This window comes from Hevea brasiliensis, chromosome 16 (assembly GCF_030052815.1).
Source record: "Hevea brasiliensis isolate MT/VB/25A 57/8 chromosome 16, ASM3005281v1, whole genome shotgun sequence".
Lineage (NCBI taxonomy): Eukaryota > Viridiplantae > Streptophyta > Magnoliopsida > Malpighiales > Euphorbiaceae > Hevea > Hevea brasiliensis.
This window is the reverse complement of record NC_079508.1, coordinates 57,935,772-57,956,480: the sequence shown is the minus strand read 5'-3', so window position 1 is coordinate 57,956,480 and position 20,709 is coordinate 57,935,772. Positions and strand designations below refer to the sequence as shown.

At 33.9% G+C, this 20,709-nt stretch overlaps 3 protein-coding genes across 3 annotated transcripts; 2 read left to right on the top strand and 1 right to left on the bottom strand.

Annotated features, from left to right (window-relative positions):
* Positions 1-6,940: 6,940 nt before the first annotated feature.
* LOC110672558 (phospholipase D delta) lies at positions 6,941-14,140 on the top strand. Its single transcript, XM_021835355.2, has 10 exons — positions 6,941-8,511; positions 8,849-8,965; positions 9,236-9,430; positions 9,872-10,174; positions 10,266-10,334; positions 10,482-10,629; positions 11,948-12,096; positions 12,632-12,784; positions 13,228-13,428; positions 13,525-14,140. The coding sequence occupies exons 1-10, from the start codon at positions 7,561-7,563 to the stop codon at positions 13,819-13,821; spliced, it is 2,583 nt and encodes an 860-aa protein (XP_021691047.1). The 5' UTR covers positions 6,941-7,560; the 3' UTR covers positions 13,822-14,140.
* Positions 14,141-14,948: 808 nt separating this feature from the next.
* On the bottom strand, positions 14,949-16,913 carry LOC110672562 (pentatricopeptide repeat-containing protein CRR2, chloroplastic). The gene has a single exon (XM_021835360.2). It carries the CDS (start codon positions 16,823-16,825, stop codon positions 15,275-15,277), a length of 1,551 nt encoding a protein of 516 aa, XP_021691052.2. The 5' UTR covers positions 16,826-16,913; the 3' UTR covers positions 14,949-15,274.
* Positions 16,914-16,982: 69 nt separating this feature from the next.
* LOC110672563 (serine/arginine-rich splicing factor SR45a) lies at positions 16,983-20,122 on the top strand. Its single transcript, XM_021835361.2, has 8 exons — positions 16,983-17,126; positions 17,233-17,252; positions 17,974-18,096; positions 18,217-18,240; positions 18,398-18,497; positions 18,596-18,745; positions 19,520-19,589; positions 19,738-20,122. The coding sequence occupies exons 1-8, from the start codon at positions 17,124-17,126 to the stop codon at positions 19,911-19,913; spliced, it is 666 nt and encodes a 221-aa protein (XP_021691053.2). The 5' UTR covers positions 16,983-17,123; the 3' UTR covers positions 19,914-20,122.
* Positions 20,123-20,709: the final 587 nt, after the last annotated feature.

Here is a 20,709-nt window from a genome sequence, read left to right as displayed (position 1 = left end):
ATTATAATGTCAAAAAAAATCTCAAAGTACATATGAAAATGAATGTATCCGAGGAATTAATGATCTGTAAATGGTACGTTTATCGAGTTGGGCTTTTTGATGACTTTGCCAATGTAACGAAAGATGACAGTGGAAAAAGATATATGTATTGCAGTTTTCACTTTTCACGTGAATTGCAAATATATTCTAAACGTAAATGGAGAGAGGCTGCTTTGAAGGGGAAATAACAAAAGAATAAAGCCTAAAGTGGCAGCGCATTTTTTGTTTGGCTACATATGACCACTTTTGATGAGCAGTGCCTATCAGGGCCATTGGAATCTCTGAATCTCTCCTCCCACTTGGATAAACGTCCATCTCAGGGACAGGGGTGTGTGTTTTTTATTCTAATTGTGCTCATAATAATATTTATAAAATAATTTAAAATATAATAAATTAAATAATAAATTAATAAATTTATTACACTTAATTTAATAGGTATAACTTATTAAATTTTAGTTAAATAAGTTATTTCCTTGCACAAGGGATATGCAAATTAAATATGACTATTTTCTGTATTCTTAATAAGTTCTATTCTCTTAGTCTATTTACCTCTAATTAAATAAAGTATAGATTTTCAATATAATTTTAATTTTTATAATTTTAATTTAAATTTTAATTATCAAAAAAATTTTATATTATAATTAAATTATTATATAAATTTTAAAGTTAGTCATATATATATAATTTGGCCATTCATTAACAAAAATAACAAGGTGAATATAGTATAATCTTCTTATAAGATAAATATAATATATTTTTTTAATAATTTTTAATTATAAGATACATATAATTAAGAAATGAATTTCAATTTTTTAAAGAGAAGAAAAAAAAAGGGAAAATGTTACTTTTTTTTTTCTAATTTCTTTTATTAAAAAAATAAAATACCAATGGACATGATAAAATTATTTTAATCTCTTCTCGATTTACTTTAGTGTAAGTAAAAGTAATTCTTTAAAAATTTAAAGAAAGGTAAGTTCTTTCAATTTATTAAATGTTAATAAACATAAAATAAAATTAAGAAAGAGAAATGAATAGATAGAGTTTATTTGAAGGAACAAAAAAGCAGTATACATATATATATATATATATATATATATATATATATATATATATTATAATATACATATAAATATTTTAAGCAAAAGCTCATGATTGGAGAACATTCTTTTTATATGGTATACCACATTTATTTCCTTCCCTCCTTTCTTTTTGTTGTTAACGAAGCATAGAATGAAAGAAAGCTTACAACTTTCAGGCAATTGGGCACCTTGACACTTTAGTTAAGAAAAGGAAACCTCATAATATACGAAATCTGACATTTATTTACTATGAATTAGTCTGCTCTGAAATTAGGCTTCACATTGCATTTATACTTGAGTACAAATAAGATAATATTTTATATAATGGATATGCATTAGTAATATTGATATTTTTTTAATATTGTTACTGTGTTTTAGACGAAGAGAAGATCTTGAAGATATAAGAGTCGGTCGATTATCTGTGATTGTCCCTTTCAACTATAAAAGATTGTGAACCCTACCTCCTCCTTCCTTTATCTTATTCCATGAGTCATTGGAGGCTAAACAACGATGCTACCCTGTGAGGCTGGTGGTCGAATAGGTCAGGGATCACCTCCCTTTTGCATGTGCTATTGGTGTTTAGGTTTGCACTTCATATTCCTCTTTGCTTTTGTTAAGATTTCCAATCTTATTCTCTCGGAGACTACTTGCCACATGAGAGGCGGCAGTGGGTGGCAGCCGCAATTGACAACAACTCATGGTTATTCTACCCTACTTAGCTTAGGGTTCTTATAGATTGGATTGGGTTGTTGTACTCTTTATTTCCAGCATAGATTGGCTTATTGGGTCTGAGACTTGTAATGAACTCAAAAAGAATGAAATTATCTTACTATTGAAAAAAAAATAATTTTTTCTTACTAAATATGTATTAATAGCTAAATGCATGTGTAAAAGCATGTGGATTTATTAACTTTTAATTTTAATATTTAAATTATAAATATTTTTATATTTAAAATTAATATTAACTAATTATGATAAAAATATAAATTAAATTTATTGCATAAATTATAAAAAGACATGTGTATAAAATTGTAACACCCCTAATTTTTAAATTTATTAGTTTATGGGTAATTATTTATATTTTGTTTTATTTAAATTTTAGGAAATTATTTGAAATTTTTCGGATTTTAGAAATCGGATTTGATTTTCAAAAAATATAAAACTTTGATAATTTTTAAAAATTAATTTAAAAACTACGTGGTAAAACTAAAAATATCTTTGGACTCTGCGAATTTTTTTGAATTTTTTCGAATTTTTGGACTTCATTTTTGGTCCCAAGGCAGAGTAAAAATTTAAAATTTTATATTCTAAATTGGACTGGCTAAATCGAATCAGACCGGATAGAATCGGTCGAATCGGACCAGCCATTTCCTTTTCTTCTTCCCTCCGCGTGCGCGCCGGACACACACACACACTCTCTCTCTCTCTCTCTCTCTCTCTCTCTCTCTCTCTCTCTCTCATTTTCTCTCTCCTCTGGTCGCCCCATCGCCGCCCCAGCCTTCCCAGCTCACTGGCGCGCCACCCCGGCCTGTCCCCCTCGCCGGTCGTTGCCTAAGTCGCCGAGAAAACGCGCCCGAAGACGTCCCAAAGCACAGCGCATCGTTTCGTCTTCCCGGGCCGATTCCGGCCGATCCGGCCACCAATCGGACCAAGTTTTGTGCTAAACCTCTTCTACACCTCGAGAGTTTTCCATAGACACCAAGAACATCAAAATCTATCGAGCGGTTTGCCCAATTTTTATCCGAAAAGTTTTAGCCAATTTCAAATTTTGGGCTAAATTTCTCGCAAACCGTGAACCCCACGAGAAAACAGAGAGTACTGGAGTGCTCCACTCGTCGAGAGCTTCGTTGCAATACCAATTTCAAAATTTTCTGATGGGTCCTGCGAAACTTTGTAGTGTTTTTCCGAAGACTAAATGAGCTTAAAAAATTTCGTAAAAATTATATACTAACCCCTATATTGTGGGCTTCATGTAGGTACATTCAATTCACATAAATTCAATGGTTGCCCGGATCTGTAAATTTCGGACCAGGCAGACAAGCTACCAAAAAAATCTTGGAATTGGGTAGAGATTTTGGCTACCCTACTGTTATCAGATGTCCTGAGCGCGTTCCCGAGGTCGGAATCAGCATAGGTAAACCCGAACCTTACTTTTTCTTAATTATCTAGTGCTTGAATTAGATTAAAAATCTATAAAATATTCGTGGTAGCTTAGAAAATTGTAATTCCTTTTGCATTAGCTTAGTAATAATGCTAAGGACAGCGATGCAATGTTTTAGAATTTTTAGAGTTTATTTGGGTAGTTTTTGCAAAAGGATTAATGATAAGGATTGAACTACAATTTTCCATATTATAATTGTTGACTGTTTGGATGGGCCCAGGAGAGGCTATGTGATGTGATTGAGTTATGGGTGTGTGGTTTGTGGATATAGAAGTGCGTTTTAAGCTCTTTTGCAGGTTGGGTAGGTCCTAAGTATAGGGAAGACTTTGCCGGATTTTCGGCACCACTTAGGACATATTTGGTCTTTTCTTAGTTTGTATCGAGTCAAATGTATTAAATAATTGAAATAAAATTATCAGGTGAGCCGGGACAGCCTTCCTCCTCTACCTAGCCGCCACAATGACTTCGGTTAAGTCTGTGAGTAAAATATTAATTTTAATTGTAATTTCGATATTATTATATGTTCAAGCATGCCCATGCATCACTTATAAATATGAATCTATGTAGTTAAACACTAGGCACGTTTTATATTGCATTCATAATTGTTGAAGTGCTATGGATGTTGTTTGTGGTAATTTGAAGCAGTGTGTGTACGTGGCGTGCGTGTGGTATGGTATTGGATATAGACAGGACGGGTAGACACAGCTTGAGAGACACTCGCTGGGACCCGATCCTTCGGGGTAGACACGGCTTGAGAGACACTCGCTGGGACCCCGCATTTGATTTATTAAGCGATAGTCCGGCCTGAGAGACACTCGCTGGCAGAGGCTGGATTAAGAAGGCTGTATAGGGGATTAGCTCCCATATATATATTTGTTTGACAGTGTTAGGTGTGTGAGTGCTCCAAATTGTCTTTTTGCTGTTATGATATGAAAATTATGACGATATTGTATTTCACTCCACAAGGTGCATTAACTTTAGATAGCTATAAAGATTATAGTTAAAATTGATATTTTACTCTCTGAGTCGAACACTCACTCATGTTCATCTATTTTTCTAGGCTACAGAATGATTATTTGTTGTGGCTAACCTGCTCTTCTTTTTCGCAGGTCCATTAATAGTATTTAATGTATTTTGTATAATTGAGTTAAATTTTAGACTCTGCATGTGTTAGAAGGACTTATTTTTATTTTGGGCCTTTATTATAAAAGTTATGTTAGACCTGTAAAATTATTAACTGTATGCATGATGGGATTGGATGAGGGAGCTGAGCTCACATTTGAGTTATGATCTTTTGATTATGTGGAAGGTGAGCTGAGCTCCCCAATTTATTATATATTGTGTTTACAGGTCGGGCGAGTCAAAAACTCCCCATTAAATGGTCCATTTTATGGCCGGATTGTGTCCGGTTAAATTCTTAAAATTAGACTCAAATGGGTCTTAGAATTGGTTGATGAATAATTAGGCTTACTATGGGCCTCTGGAGCTTTAGGCTGGCCTAGGTCCTAGTGCCGGTCTGGCTCATAGGTTGGGTCGTAACAAAAATGCTAAAATAAAAAAATTATTAGCACAAAATTAGCATAAATTTACAGTAATATATTAAATAATTACAAGAAATATTATAAATAAAAAATAAAATAAAATAAAATAGAAAAAAATATACTTTCATTTAAAAAATTTTAATCAATGAAGTCATACTTCCAAGTGTGATAGTATAACATTTTTTTTTTAGATAAAATTTGACAGTTCATTAATAAGAATAATAAGATGAATACAACATAATATTCTCATAAGAAAAAAAAATATGAATAATTAAAATATTTTGTTTAGAGATGATCTTGATCCTTTATTATTTTGGACATATAAAGAAAATTTTTTGTTTAGAGATGATCTTGTTACTTCTGTGACACACATAAGATATTAAACTACCAAACATCAATAGAGGAACAGATCGCACTATCAGGTTTCATTGATAGAAGATCATTACCCATATTTAAATCTCCAATCAAAAGAAATTAATGATTCATGCTGTATTTTCGAATTACCAAATAACCCATTAACTCTGTTAAGAGAAGAGAAACAGAACCATAATAACAGAGAGAAAACATGACCTTAATATTAAGGAGAGAATCTCATATTTGTTTCTAAAAGATACAAATCTGATAGAGAAACTTAAATCTGTTCAAAATAGACATAGATTTGAGAATTTATTAAAAAAAACTAACGAAAAAAAAAAGATAAGAAAGAGAAAAAAAAGGGAGAGAGAGAAAAGATGAGGAGAGCAATTGAATATAGTTGATAGTATAAGATTATTTAAATAACAATATTAAATAAATTTTACACTAAGTATACGTAAACAGGTTTAATATAAAAGATATTCAAGGAGATGAAGTATGCAAACTTCTCCTCAAAAGTAAAAGTGAAGTATGTTTGAAATGGTAGCAATTATATAAAATTCATATTTATTATTTAATTATGAATAAATTATAATAATTATTTTTTATAAAAAAAAGATATTTCATCAATTGAAAATAAAACATAAAAGTAAAATACAAATTAATATGTTATATTTTTACATAAATAAAATTATAAAAAAATAATATTATAAAATTTTAAATAACACATTTAATTTCAAATGCTTTAAATTTTGACAATTAATTTTTGAAGAAAATAATCATTTAAATCATAAAAATTAAAGTAGTAATGTTAATAATAATTATACTTTAAAAGAAAAATAAAATAGAATTAAATAATTAATATAAAAGAAAACACTAACTCTTCATTAAGAATAGCATGTGATAATATTACGAGAAAATCACATTTATTCTTTATAAAATAAAATAATAATTTAATATATAAATAATTTTAATTTATATATTTTTTTAATTTTAATATATAAAAATAAAATAACGTTTTAAATTTATAAAAAGAGAAGTAAATTTACTATAAAATAATAATAATCAATAATCTCTCTATATATATATAAAATAAAAGGTAAGTGATGCTGCCATATTTATATATTTTCCCTTAATTCTATCATGTATTAGTTACCGTATATGGATTATCATGTTTTATAATTATATAATTATAATAATAATTATTTTTTATATTAAATATTTAATTATATTTTTTTATTTAATTCTCTTTTTTTTTTAAAAAGTGTGTTTATTATTATCATTGTTACCTCAAATTCCATAATTTAATGATTGAAATATTAGATATATTTAATTAATATTTACTTAATTATTAAATTTTTATAAATGTTTTATTTAATGAATCTTATTATAAATGTTTAAATTAGTAATTTAGTTAATATTAATCATATTTCATTGCTTTCATCATTTTGTTTTTTTCCCTGATTTCTATTGTACTGCTATATCTTTCATTATTTTTATTATGAAATATTCATTAAAATTTTAAGAAATAAAAAAGTTTAATTTATATAAAAGTAATAAAATATAAAATATAAAATAATTAACAATAAATTTAAAATATCATTTTATTTTTTTTTATAAATTAAAATTAAAAATTTATAAATTAAAATTATTTTATATATTAAAATTATTGTTAAGCATGCACAAAAGTACAGATAATTATTTAATTATAAAGAAAGATAAATTCTTTATAAAAATGCCATACATAAAATGGAGAACAATGTTGTAGATTCTTTTCAAAGCCTAAAACATGGACCATTGCGTAGCTGATGAGTTTTGATATGTTTCACTTCAAGATTTCCGCAACCGCTTACCATCTCGTCTCTGTTTTGTCTCCAAGAATGTAATTACCATCATTTTGTTTTTGCAACCACGACACCACTACCCTCACCTATCTTGTCTCCATCTTCCAACCACCGCCTTCAAATGGTGCCAGTTCATCACATTCACAATCCCTTCACTTTCATGATCATGGCCTGATCTTCGCCCACGCCAAAATACCCAAAACCCATTAATAAGACTGTCTTTATTATTAATTTTTTTTTTGAATCAGCCTTGATTTTGATTTAATCTAAATTATTCACTAAAATAATCCCTCACTGCCCCCAACCCCACCAGCCACCAGTGTTCGCTCTTCACGAGGCCTAAGATCACTGCTGCAAGCAAACACCGTCTGTATAGAAACCTTTCCTTGTCTCTATTCACAGTTCACCTTCAAATTCCTTTCTTCGTCACTTTCTCTCCACTTTCATACATTACCCACATCTCCCATCTTCTTCTCTTTCAATTTCAATAATTTCACTCTGTTCTTCTTTACTTCAGCACTCTGTTAACAAATTTTGTTTCCATGGCTGAGATCTCTGAGAGTGAAAAGCAGCCAATCTATCTTCATGGGGACCTTGACTTGTTTATAATTGAGGCTAGAAGATTGCCTAACATGGACGTAGTCTCCACCCGTATCCGCAGTTGTTTCGCTGCTTGTACCCCTCACTCCACTGCCGCTACCTCCGCCGGTTCTACCGACGAAGAGGCCGGTGAAGATGACCAGAAAATTCATCACCACCGTAACATCGTCACCAGTGACCCTTACGTTACTGTCGTCGTCCCTCAAGCTACTGTGGCTCGCACTCGTGTGATTAAGAATGCGAAAAACCCTAAGTGGAAGCAGCGGTTTTATATACCTCTGGCGCATCCGGTAATTGACCTCGAATTTCATGTTAAGGATAATGACCTTTTTGGAGCGGAGCTTATGGGAACTGTCAAAATCCCAGCTCAAAAACTCGTCACCGGCGAGTCAATCAGCGACTGGTTCCCTATACTTGACTCCTCCGGCAAGCAACTGAAGCCGGACTCTGCACTACGTCTGGAAATGAAGTTTACGCCGTGTGAGAAGAATCCATTGTACCGCCACGGTATCGCCGGTGATCCTGAACATCTAGGAGTGAGGAATACGTACTTCCCTTTAAGAAAAGGAAGTACAGTGACAATGTATCAAGATGCTCATGTGCTTGAAGGGATGTTGCCAGAGATTGCAATTGATGACGGGAAGGTTTATAAGCAGGAGAAGTGTTGGGAGGATATTTGCTATGCCATATCAGAGGCTCACCATATGATTTACATTGTGGGATGGTCTGTTTTCTATAAGATTAAGCTGGTGAGAGAGCCCACCAGGCAATTGCCGCGAGGTGGGGATTTGACTCTTGGTGAATTGCTCAAGTATAAATCTGAGGAAGGAGTGCGAGTTTTGTTGCTGGTTTGGGACGATAAGACCTCGCATGATAAGTTTGGTATTAGTACGGTGAGAATTCTTATTAACATTGCAGTTTTGAATTTGCTTGATTTTGGTTGCTTTTTTGCTGGTTGTGAACTTGTAAAGTAAAAATTTGAAAACACTTATCGTATTTGGAGTCGTGTGATTGTGAGCTCCTTCTTTAAGTGGAAGGCTAAGATAAAACTTTCTATATCAAATTGAATGCCTGTTATAATGTGATAATGACAGGCACAGCCACAGGTATCCCCTTTTAGCCATGTATGCAGTTTCTGGCAATAATTTGTTATTTGTTGGGGGCAATAGAGGTGGCTACAAATATAGTTTGTATCTGTATTAGTTATCACGTGAATTTCATTGGCTGCAGGCAGGATTGATGCAGACACACGATGAAGAAACCCGAAAATTTTTCAAACATTCGTCTGTCATCTGCGTATTGGCACCTCGCTATGCCAGCAGCAAGCTTAGTTTTTTGAAACAACAGGCAAGCTTTATTTCGTTACAAAATGCATTGTTGAACTAGTGCGATAATTTATGTAAGATGTTTACAGGTGTGTGTTTACCTTATGGTTAACATACATGGTGCGATTTGAGAATGGATTTGGTTTTACCTATATTTAACTGTACAAACTATATAGTTGGGTTATTTTATTAACAGCCATACTCTTTTGGTTGCTGTCACATTTTTTTTTTTCTATTGAAATTCATTTGCTTTTGCTGAACAAATTCACATTATTGTTTTGGTTTTATCCAGGTTGTTGGAACTGCCTTTACACACCATCAGAAATGTGTTCTTGTGGACACACAGGCGCATGGTAATAATAGGAAGATAACTGCATTTTTAGGAGGTATTGATCTGTGTGATGGACGATACGATACTCCTGAGCATCGATTGTTCCATGACCTTGACACTGTATTCAAGGATGATTTCCATAATCCAACATTTCCTGTAAGTGATTGACCAGAAAATCGTTCATTTTAGTTTCAGCAGTCTTTTGGAATACATCTCTCTCTCCCTCTCTCTATATTTCAAGTGCATTTTGATCCCATTGCAAATGACCCGTGCATGGTAACATGTACATAATTAGAATTATAACTTTACTTATCTAGATGTTTCTTGTAATTGAAATTTATCAGTTGCCTCCAAATGATCTTTTCTCGAGTAGCTGAGTTCAAGAACAATTTTTCTTAGTATTATTGACCTAGTGTAATTATCTCCAATTAGTAATTTTGATATTCCTCATGTCCAAGTACTTTTTGAATGCAGTGGCACTTACTTCCTGCCTCCCACTTTCCTTGTTTTATATTCCTCTCTTTCCTTTCTTCTTCTTCTTCTTCTTCTTCTTCTTCTTCTTCTTCTTTTTTTCTAATTTATTGTTGTGTTTATAAGGCTGGTACCAAAGCACCGAGGCAACCATGGCATGACTTGCATTGCAGAATTGAAGGGCCTGCCGCATATGATGTTCTTATAAACTTCGAGCAGCGATGGAGGAAAGCAACAAAGTGGACAGAGTTTGGCCTGCGTTTCAAAAGGGTATCCCATTGGCATGATGATGCATTGATAAAGATAGAACGGATTTCATGGATCCTAAGTCCTCCTTTCAACGTGAAGGATAGTGTCACTGTAGTTCCACCGGATGATCCCATAGTACATGTTTCCACTAAAGAAGATCCTGAAAACTGGCATGTCCAGGTTAGTGCATGCTGGATTTTTTTTAAGTGGAAGTTTTATTTATTTATTTATTAACTCATCCCTCATATTTGTCTTTATTTTCATTTTGCAGATTTTTCGGTCTATTGACACAGGATCATTAAAAGGATTTCCTAAAAATGCCCATGATTGTCAAGCTCAGGTTTTTATACAATGAGTTTACAATTTCCCTCCTTTTTGCTTCTGATATAAGCTAAAGTTGATGATATTACTGGCATGTGTAATCTTAGTTGACGGTTAGGGTATCGCTGTGGCATCTTACTTCATAATGCAAATTTTTCTGTTGTAGAACCTCATAGCTACCAAAAATCATGTGGTGGATAAGAGCATTCAAACTGCATACATCCAGGCAATCAGATCTGCGCAGCATTTCATATACATTGAAAATCAGTATTTTCTTGGATCATCATATGGATGGCCATCATATAAAAATGCAGGTTAGGATTCTGATAATTTGTTATGCAAGTTCTTTTTTTGTTGTTTGAATGGCATTGCTTCCATTTGATTCCATTATTGATGACTTGCTGCTTTCTTTTATCATTGCAATCTATCTTACAAAAAAAAAAAGGAGGGAAAAATCAGAGTTAATGTCTAAATTTGTTTGTGAACCTTTGGATTTTGGCAAGATCTAAATATAAGCTAATGTTTTTCAAGACCTTTTCCAATACCACTGCCTCTATTATTTTTATTTTCTAAAAGTTGCACAAGATGATTTTTTTTCTTTTTTTGGGTATTCTATCAGTCATTGATGGTACAAAATGCTATTTATCTACATTGTGAAGTTGGGCTTATATTTTCTACATTTTCTAGTTTTGGGGGCATTTAGGTAAATTGTTCAATAGAAATGTTTTCCTTTTGAATTTTCAAAGGAAAATTATTTTTATTATTTTCAGAACAGGAAGTAATTTTCTAAACTTACAGAGACTTATTGGAAGAGAACAAACCTTTAGGGGAATTGCACAGGCACAGATACATTAGCATAGCAAGTATTGTGTTAGGTTAGGAACCACAACTATTGATATACACAGTAGAGAAAGATAGAATAAGAAGAGAAAGGAGAAGAAGATATAGAGATTAGAGAGAAGAGAAAACAAGAGACAGTATTATTACTGATTTAGAATTCCAAAATGGCAATACAAGTGTTCTTGATCCCTTTTATACAAGATTCTCTCCAATTCATAACTGCTCTAACAGATTTCCCTCCAATTCCATAACTACTCTAAATACTACCAACAGCCGTAACTGCTTACAATTTTCCAATTTTCCCTCCAAGTACTAATAACTATCTCAACAGACTTATAACAGGTTTTCCCTCCTAATAACACCCCTCACTCATGTGCCACTTGCCCATTCTTATACCTATTTCTGTACTTCTTCTGTATGTAACATATTGCCCGTCATATATGACTGTCACCGGCCATCATTGCTCGGATTAGATCACCAGCAACCAGTACAACTTATATTGTTTTTTATACAACTTTCTTTCATATTCAACTAAAAATAGAAAAAAATGAAGTTCTCATAGTTGTAAAAGTTTTAGTGGTGCTATGTTAGAATTCACCACTTGGAAGTGGAAATTTTATCAGTCTTTTGTTACTACTTAATTGGCTAGTGTTATCTTTGGCTTAGACGCTTAGTTTGTGCTACTCACCTTTGTATCATATATATTATCTAAGTTGTTTGGCTTGCGACTTTTGAGATATATATCGGGCAAGGGCAACAGCGGTGGACTGAAACTAGAAATACAATGTGCAGGAGCCGATAATCTTATCCCAATGGAGTTGGCATTAAAGATTGCCAGTAAAATTAGAGCCAATGAGAGATTTGCAGTGTATATTGTGCTGCCAATGTGGCCTGAGGGTGACCCAAAAACTGACACCATGCAAGAAATTCTCTACTGGCAGGTAATGTTGTCTCATGTGTAATAATTTATGTGAAACATCTTTACATTTTCAAAGACAAAAAGAATTGCATTTTTATTTTTCAATTTTCATGCACCATTATGTTTATTGTGCATCATTCCTGGGAACCTTCCCAGACCTTAATGTTGGTATTAGGTTCTTGTAAAGAATGAGTTGCTAGCCTTTTTAAACTGGACTGCAATTTGACTCTTGGGTACATGGCTTGGCATGATTCATCACTATATCTTCAATTGGCATGGTTTCTGGTTTTAGCTCGATTCTTAAACTATAAGTATGGTGGTGTAACCGAAATTCTTGTTGAATCTTGGAGTATCTTCAAGTAAGAATTTTTTTTCTTATGTCGTTGCAAACTCATAGGATAGTATTCAATGTCTCAGAAATACACAAATTCAATTTTACTTGATGATCATCCTAGAAAGTTTGATTAGTTTGTCTTAGCATGTCAGGAAATTTCTTTCGAGAAAGTGGAACAACACGATGAATCTATCTTTCTCACGCAAAATTTCACATTGCGCAGAGCCAGACAATGCAAATGATGTATGATATAGTTGCACGAGAACTTAAATTGATGCAACTTGTAGATTCGCATCCTCGAGATTACCTCAATTTCTTTTGCCTTGGTAAACGGGAAGAAAATCCACAGCAGATGTCCAGTACTAATGGTGAAGCGGTAATGGTTTTAAATGCTTATCTTTTGTGCTTTTTGAAGTTTGTTATTCACAGCATTAACTGTTGTGTTTTGGGGTATGGATAAATTAGTTGGCTGTCCATTGTGATGGTGTGGTTGGCTGCAGCAATGACTACAGTTCCATGTACCATTTATTTTAGTTTAAGGTGGCTCCATGCATAGTCAATAACCCAAGCAGTGCTTTTAGCATTTAGATTTTCAGTTTAACTTCTTGCTTTCAAAAGTTCTATGGTTCATGTTTCACCTTTCTTTTTTACATGGATAGATACTCGTTTAAAATTATACTTTCTAATTTCCGATGAACCAATATACATACGCACGCGCACTTTCTAAGCAGCAGTAGAGTGCCATTTTCTTTTAAGTGTTGCTTTTGACTTATTATATGCAAGAAACTCAATTTCTCACAATTACATTTTTCCTATCAGATCTCCGATGCTTATAAATTTAAGCGGTTCATGATTTATGTCCATGCAAAGGGAATGATTGTGGATGATGAGTATATCATTATTGGATCTGCCAATATTAACCAGAGATCCATGGCTGGTTCAAAAGACACTGAGATAGCTATGGGTGCATATCAACCCCATTACAGTTGGGCTGCAAAGAAGAAACACCCACTTGGGCAGGTTGGAATGACATTTTTTTCCCTCTTATAGGAAACTTTTGTTTTGGGGCCTCGTTTACAGTTGAGGAGTTGGTCAACTTAATCAAGCATTTTGCAGGTATATGGATATAGAATGTCATTGTGGGCTGAGCATCTTGGTGAGGTCCAAGGATTGTTCGCAGAGCCTGAGAGTTTGGAATGCGTGAAGAAAGTAAATAATATTGCTGAAGCCAACTGGAAGAGATATACAGATCCGAATTTCACATTATTGCAGGGCCATCTTCTCAGGTATCCTATGCAGGTAGATGCTGATGGGAAGGTAGGCCTCCTACCTGGATATGAGAATTTCCCGGATGCAGGTGGTAAGGTGCTTGGAGCTCATTCCATCAAAGTTCCTGATATTTTAACAACGTAATCTTGTCTTTCCCCATCCCCTTGTGTTCATAAAAAACCGAATATGTATTGGATGTTGCTGGGTTTCATAGTATGGCAGATTCAAAGAGCAGTGCTTTGTTTGATGTTTTTACTCAGAGCTGTAATTTTGTGTGGTGTCCTATTCTTGTGCAAAGTGTAATAAGGATGACGTGAATATTGTTGTGCAAAGTGTGACAAGGATGACATGTGGATACTGGCCCGTACTGAATGAATGGTTTATAGTAGGGGCGTGTACGATTGGTTTGAATTGGTTTACAGTACTTTTTGGTTTTAATTTAATTTAGTTTTTCACTTTTTAATTTTGATTCTTTAACATGTACATTTCGTTTTGATTTGGTTTTTAATTTTTAATTTTAGCTCAATCTAATTGAATTTTAAAATTTGCTGCAAATTAAACTATATCAACACTTTAATATTTTTTTTTTCATAATATATATATATATATATGTATATATATATTCAATTTATTTTTATTAATTTAGATTATATTATATTAATACAAAATTATATTAATAACTATTCTTTAAGACTTCAACGTATGAAGCGAGTTAAATCCATAATATTCGAATTCAAATATTAACATTTATTTTTAAATAATCTCTTAATTATAATTAAATTTATTTTTTATTAATTCAAATTAATGTGTAATTTATAAATGTATAAATAAAGTGAATGATAAATATTTTTGGATATAACTTATTATTTATTTTTATATAATTTAATTGGTTATAGAGAAGTTAATTACATAATATAGTTAACTATAAGTATTCGAGTTTGAAATGAATTGATCCGAACAAAGAAAAAAAAAAAAAAAATCGAATTGAATGAATCAAACTGAAGTTGAAGGAAATTCTTCGATTTGATCTTGGGTCTCCAACTCTTAGATCAGAATCTTTAATTCGGTTTTTATTCTGGCAGTGTCCATTACTAACTATAAGTAAGTATATTAATATACCTTGGAGCTATTCTTTAATCATATGGTCTTCTAATTTATTTAAAAGATATTAAAAACCTTATGTATAAAATTAGTTTTATCTTTAATTTTTAACTTTGGTCAGAATTTTTATAAAGAATCGAAATTGAATCAAAATGGTAAGACGACTTCCATGTATTAATTCTAATTTGATTTGATTTAATATTTGAATTCGATTTGAGATAAACACCGTACACATGCTAGACTTATTTGTTTATGCTTGTGCAGTTGGCATTATAATAGGCGATTGCAAAAAATAGCAGACAAACTTACAGCAAAATGGGTGTGACTTGGGCTTGACTTATTAATTGCTTGCTTCAATCTGCAGCTACGTCCCCGTTCTTTGGATCTTCTTGCCTGCAACCAGTGGCTTGTTAACCTATGATTGTGTTTTTTAAGTACTATTTCCTTTTTGATTTCTCCCATTCTATTTGAGCATCAAAGGCACCCTTGCGAATGATCACATCTGCATCAACTCGTCCTCCATTATCCTATCCAATCTCTCCAATGCATCATAGATCTGCTCCTTGTATGGATGAGACTCATCTTCAACTCCAAATGAGTGGTGAGCACAATCTACTTCAATTGAACTACAGCCAATTGGCTTCTTAATTTTCCTTTCTCTAAGCAACTTCCTCACCCTGGCTGAATCCTCCCACCTCTCTGCATCTTCATACATCTTGGCCAGGATTATGTACCGTCCAGCATTATCAGGGTCCAAAACAAATAGTCTCTCTGCAGCTTCTTCAGCGAGTTCTATGTTGTTGTGTATTCTACAAGCACCAAGCAAGGCACCATAAACATTTTTGCTTGGCTTCACAGGCATTGTTCTGATAATTGCAACTGCTTCGTCAAGATATCCAGCTCGGCCGAGGATATCTACCATGCAAGCATAATGCTCCTCGTTTTTATCAACTGCATAATCTCCCATTCTTGCAAACAGTTCTCTCCCCTTTTCAACCAGGCCTGCATGACTACATGCAGACAACAGACACAAAAATATAACACCATCTGGTTGTATACCATTCTCTATTAATTGCGAGAACATTTGGAGTGCCTCGTCTGCATAACCATGCATACCATAACATCTTATAATTGCATTCCATACCACAATGTTCTTATCAGAGACTCCATCAAAAACATCTCTGGCAATGTTGACTCGGCCACAATTTGCATACATGGATATAAGGCCACTGCCTAGTGCAGCATTAATTTCCATGCTTGTCTTTATAATGTAAGAATGAATCCAGAAACCTAATTGTATAGCTGCTGCTTGGGCACAAGCGGGAAGAATGGCAACGAGAGTGGCATTATCAGGTGCACTGGTTACCTGATCTCGCAGCATAGCCCGGAATAATGTCAGAGCAGCATCTACATAGCCGTTTACAGTATAACCGGAAATCATTGAATTCCAACTAACAAGATCTCTCTTTGGAATTTCATCAAACACTTTTCTAGACAAATCGACTTCCTGACACTTGGCATAAAATGCTACAAGGGCATTCCCAACAAACAAATCTGTGTCAAGCCCAGATTTCACTGCATGCCCATGAATCACCTGACCATTCTTTCTTTCCCGTGAAACCCCACAAGCCTTCAGCACAAACGGGTACGTGTACCGGTTGGCACAAATACCACTCAAACGCATTTCAGAATATATACTCACTGCTTCTGTGCGAGGACCCAAATTTGCATAACCTTGAATAATCAAATTCCACAAGAAAATATCTCTTTCAAACAAACTATCAAACACCTTCCTTGCATATCCCATGTTTGAGCTCTCACAATATTTGCCAACTAACTTTGAAGTAACAAATGGGTTCTGCTCATATCCTCCAGTGATGATCTGAGAATGCACTTTTTGAACGCATTTGGTGCCTTTACATTTTTGTAACAAGTGCGTATAATTATAAGAGTCTCTGTAAGGACCTGCACACATCCTTACATCAGCGAAAAATCTGATCGATGTATATGGTATCCTCAGCTCTGCTTGCCTACCAAATCCATGCATTTGGAACTTCAAGGGAAAGATTTCCTTCAAACCTTCACTGTAATTTGGCGTCTTCTATTGGTCAACACTTCGATTTCTCCAAAAGAAATTGTGAGGCTTTAAGTACAAAACGGCAGGTCGTTTTGATGAAAAAAGGTTTAATTTATTCCAGAATGGAAATTTTTCCGCTCGAGGGCCACGTAGTGGATATTTGTTTCCTTTCTCTTGTATGTAACGACAAGAAATCGCGCACCGTGCAAAAACTTCATAACCCTAACTTTCAGGCTCTACCTTTCCGATTCTTGCGTTTGGGGTCAAAATGGTGAGATCCTTTCTTTCTCTTACTATTCCATGTTAATGATTATTCCCTTTTGCGTTTGATTTTTAGAACTTAGAGATCTTATCCATGCAATTTGCTTATTTCGCAGGCGGATTCTCCTGGAAAAAGGTGGACCTTTCACTCTGATTCGATTCTCTGTTATTTCATGAGAGCTTTTCCTTTTTATTTTCTTTTTCTTTTCCTCTTTTATGCTTAAAAATATTAGATATCCCTTCTCTATTTGCATTTTCATAAAATTAGGGTTTCTAAAATTCCATCCATATGTAACTGTCTTATGGTAGCACTACAGCTAGGATTACTGAACTAAATAATGTTAGTTTAATTTAAAATTAGATTTTTTAAGCCAGGGCGGTGCTATTAAATGTATGTGATGTGGACCATGTGCTGTATATAGATTCACTTTTGATCATGGGCTGTGGGTAGGAAAATAATTTTTCTCTTGCCATGAGATTTCTGGGTTAGTTCTGTTTCACCGTAATTATTTTTATGTTTCACTGATCCTAAAGAGAAGATATGGATATTGCCTTCCTGGTTTTTCATAGGTCTAGAGATGGAGCAATCTGTAGTGTTACAAAGTGAATAGGGGTAGCAATTAAGATGGTTCCCTGTTTCTTGTTCTTTGAGTTTCAGGACCACCATTTCTGGAGCTTGAAAAGTATGGGAACAAATAATATTGGAGAGTTTTATAAAGGCCACTAGAATTGTTGCCATGTTCATTATGAAAATTTGGCTATTTAGAGTCTGACATGTTACTAAATTTAAATTTATGCTTCTATTTTTTGCTCTGCTTTTTATTTATTTATTTTTTTTGGTGCTCTGGATAAATCAGGAATTCACAGTCACTTTCCCCTTGGAGAGAACAGTCAAGGTCTAGGTCAGGATCACGTTCCAGGTTAAGATCTAGATCATTGTCCCGGCTGAGGCATAGATCCCGGTCCCGAAGTCATGGCAGGTATTGCAATTCTGACATTCCATTGATTATGTTTTTGCATGTGTATATAATATTAGTATTTCTGCTGTATTTAACACTTTTTTGATGTTTCTTTACATGGATGGTGGTGCTCCTCTTCAGATCAAGGTCTAGAAGCCGTGGCAGGTTAGTTGCAATTATAGCCTTTGGAATCCTTAGTCACTACTTGCAACTGTGACATGCTATTGTATTTAGGCATGTCTCCGCTTCATTTGCATTCATCTTTGTTGCTTGTATGGATAATTTCTCTTTAACTCTCTTCTATTTGGAAATTATATGGCAGGAGTGATGCTGTGAATCCAGGAAACACATTATATGTGACTGGTCTGTCTACAAGAGTCACAGAAAGGGACCTAGAAGAGCATTTCTCTAAAGAGGGAAAGGTTGGGTATTTTCATCTAATACTGGATCTACTTGCTATTACATACCCAACATTGCTATAGTCTGACTTGTATTTATAATGCCTAATTTTATTTATTAGGTTGTATCGTGTTTTCTTGTTGTGGAGCCCCGTACACGCATTTCTCGTGGTTTTGCTTTTGTAACAATGGACAGTGTTGAGGATGCAAACCGCTGTGTTAAGTATCTCAATCAATCAGTTCTAGAGGGCAGATATATAACAGTGGAGAAGGTAATGTTATTGTACCCCTGGTCTTGAACGTGAGTCGGTTTTGACTGGGTCCTTCTTCTTAACTTGGAGGTTTTCTGGTTATATTCAGAAGATATTGTCAGCTATGTTGGCAGCTATCAAAGATGATCAGTTCATCCATGTCAACTTAAGTGAAACAGCGTGATCAATGGCCCGCTTAAACAGCTTTTCAAATGCTTGTGATCAACTAAACATAGCAACTATATTGTTCAACAACTATACAACTTCAGCATTCAATTTCAACCCTCAACTAATCAAAGGACATTACCAACAGCATTCAATTTCAACTCTCAACTAATCAAGGACATTATCAACAATTTTCTAATCAGGCTTATGGTATTTTATAATACCTGGCACCTAGTTAATAAAAACTAGTAATGTGTGCATAGTTGTTTTCTTATTTTTCTTTGGTAGCTTGTTTTGCCTCCTTCCAGGACATTTTCAAGTGAATATTTATGTTTATATGCATGTGTAGATATTGACTTCTTAATACAACTTTTTTACTCCTTTTCTGTGCCTTCTTAATGCAACTTTTTGTGTATGTTAATATGCTTGTGTAGATATTTGACTTCAAATTTCTAGTTATTGTGAACCTGGGCTTGGCCTTATGTTAGGTGCATCTCTCAATTCGGGGGAAAAAAATTCAAGTTTTAGTGCCCGTCCTTTTGGGGAGAAAAAAAAAATTGCTAGTTTTTGTGGCGTTTAAATATTTATCATTTTGATTTGTAGAATTGAGGTGATTTGTTTATCTTTCAGTCACGGAGGAAACGAGGAAGAACTCCAACACCAGGACACTATCTTGGGCTGAAAAGTAGTGGGGACTATGGTAAGTTTGAATTAATCGGATTATGTAAAGATGATGCTTGGTCTAATAATAGTTGCAATGCATGTCCAAACCTTTATTTTTATTTTTTTAAGGGACAGTGAATGTCCTTACTTTAATTTCTACTAATTTTGTCATTTTACTTTGGAAGGCCATCATGGAGATCGTGGTAGGAATCGTGGCTATGATGATTATCGTAGGTCTCCTAAGCGCTCTCATTATCGTGGGGGTCGTGATTATTCTCCCAGGCACTCTCCTCCCTATGGTGGAAGGTCAAGGAGGGAAAGGTCCAGATCACCCTACTCTCCTTATCGTGGCTATAGGTGAGGCCATATGGTCTATTATTCTATATAGGGAAATCAGGGAGGTGTGTTGTTAGTATGCTTTAGGGCTTGAACAGATGATTTTGTTGTTTGTAAGCCTGAAATGACTAATTGTTTGCGTTTCTTAAGGATATGTGGACTGTAGTTGTGTTTGAGTGTTGCATTTCTCAAGGATATGTGGACATAATTTTGAGGTTTTTTCTTGAGCGCTTATTAGTGTTGCAAATCTTGATTCGACCATTGTATGGAACGATCCAGCCACAGGTATTCTTATATCATTGGCCAGCGGCCAGCATGTGGTAGAAGATTCATGTATTACTGGAGCCGTTCACCGCTGTTGCCATTAGATGTTAGGCAGAGAAATGCAAGAAATTATATGAAAGTTAAAATTTGAATATGAATAAATTAAATTACATAAATCTAACTTGCAAATTGAAGATCACTTCAGTTTTAATATTAGTAAAACAGGATTAAACCTCAAATTATAGGAAGGAATTTGTTCTTAATATTGAACCTCAAACTACTGTTTCCAAATCCAGATGATTTAAACAGAAAAACTACAAACTGGGCTCGGATTATTTCTAAAGATTAGAATGTGTAAAATTTGAACAAAGTCCGATCGAAAAAAGTGAATTTCATTTTTTTTTTTCTGGTTAATTACCGGTGTTGCGATTTTGAAACCACATAACTATTTAGATGGTGGAAAGGTTGTACTTTATTATGAATTTACTGAAAATTTTCTTGTGAAGGATTTTTGAAGATGTGATTGTCATGCAAAAACATGGAGCAAGTAATTAGCA

What these genes read in the sequence shown, in the direction of transcription:
- LOC110672558 (XM_021835355.2), top strand. Translation starts at nt 7,561, where the DNA reads ATGGCTGAGATCTCTGAGAGTGAAAAGCAGCCAATCTATCTTCATGGG. An exon ending in TTAGTTTTTTGAAACAACAG is followed by an intron (nt 8,966 to 9,235) that starts GCAAGCTTTATT and finishes GGTTTTATCCAG; the next exon opens with GTTGTTGGAACTGCCTTTAC. An exon ending in CCCATGATTGTCAAGCTCAG is followed by an intron (nt 10,335 to 10,481) that starts GTTTTTATACAA and finishes TTTCTGTTGTAG; the next exon opens with AACCTCATAGCTACCAAAAA.
- LOC110672562 (XM_021835360.2), bottom strand. Translation starts at nt 16,825, where the DNA reads ATGCATGGATTTGGTAGGCAAGCAGAGCTGAGGATACCATATACATCG.
- LOC110672563 (XM_021835361.2), top strand. An exon ending in AGGTCTAGAAGCCGTGGCAG is followed by an intron (nt 18,241 to 18,397) that starts GTTAGTTGCAAT and finishes ATTATATGGCAG; the next exon opens with GAGTGATGCTGTGAATCCAG. An exon ending in ATTTCTCTAAAGAGGGAAAG is followed by an intron (nt 18,498 to 18,595) that starts GTTGGGTATTTT and finishes TTTATTTATTAG; the next exon opens with GTTGTATCGTGTTTTCTTGT.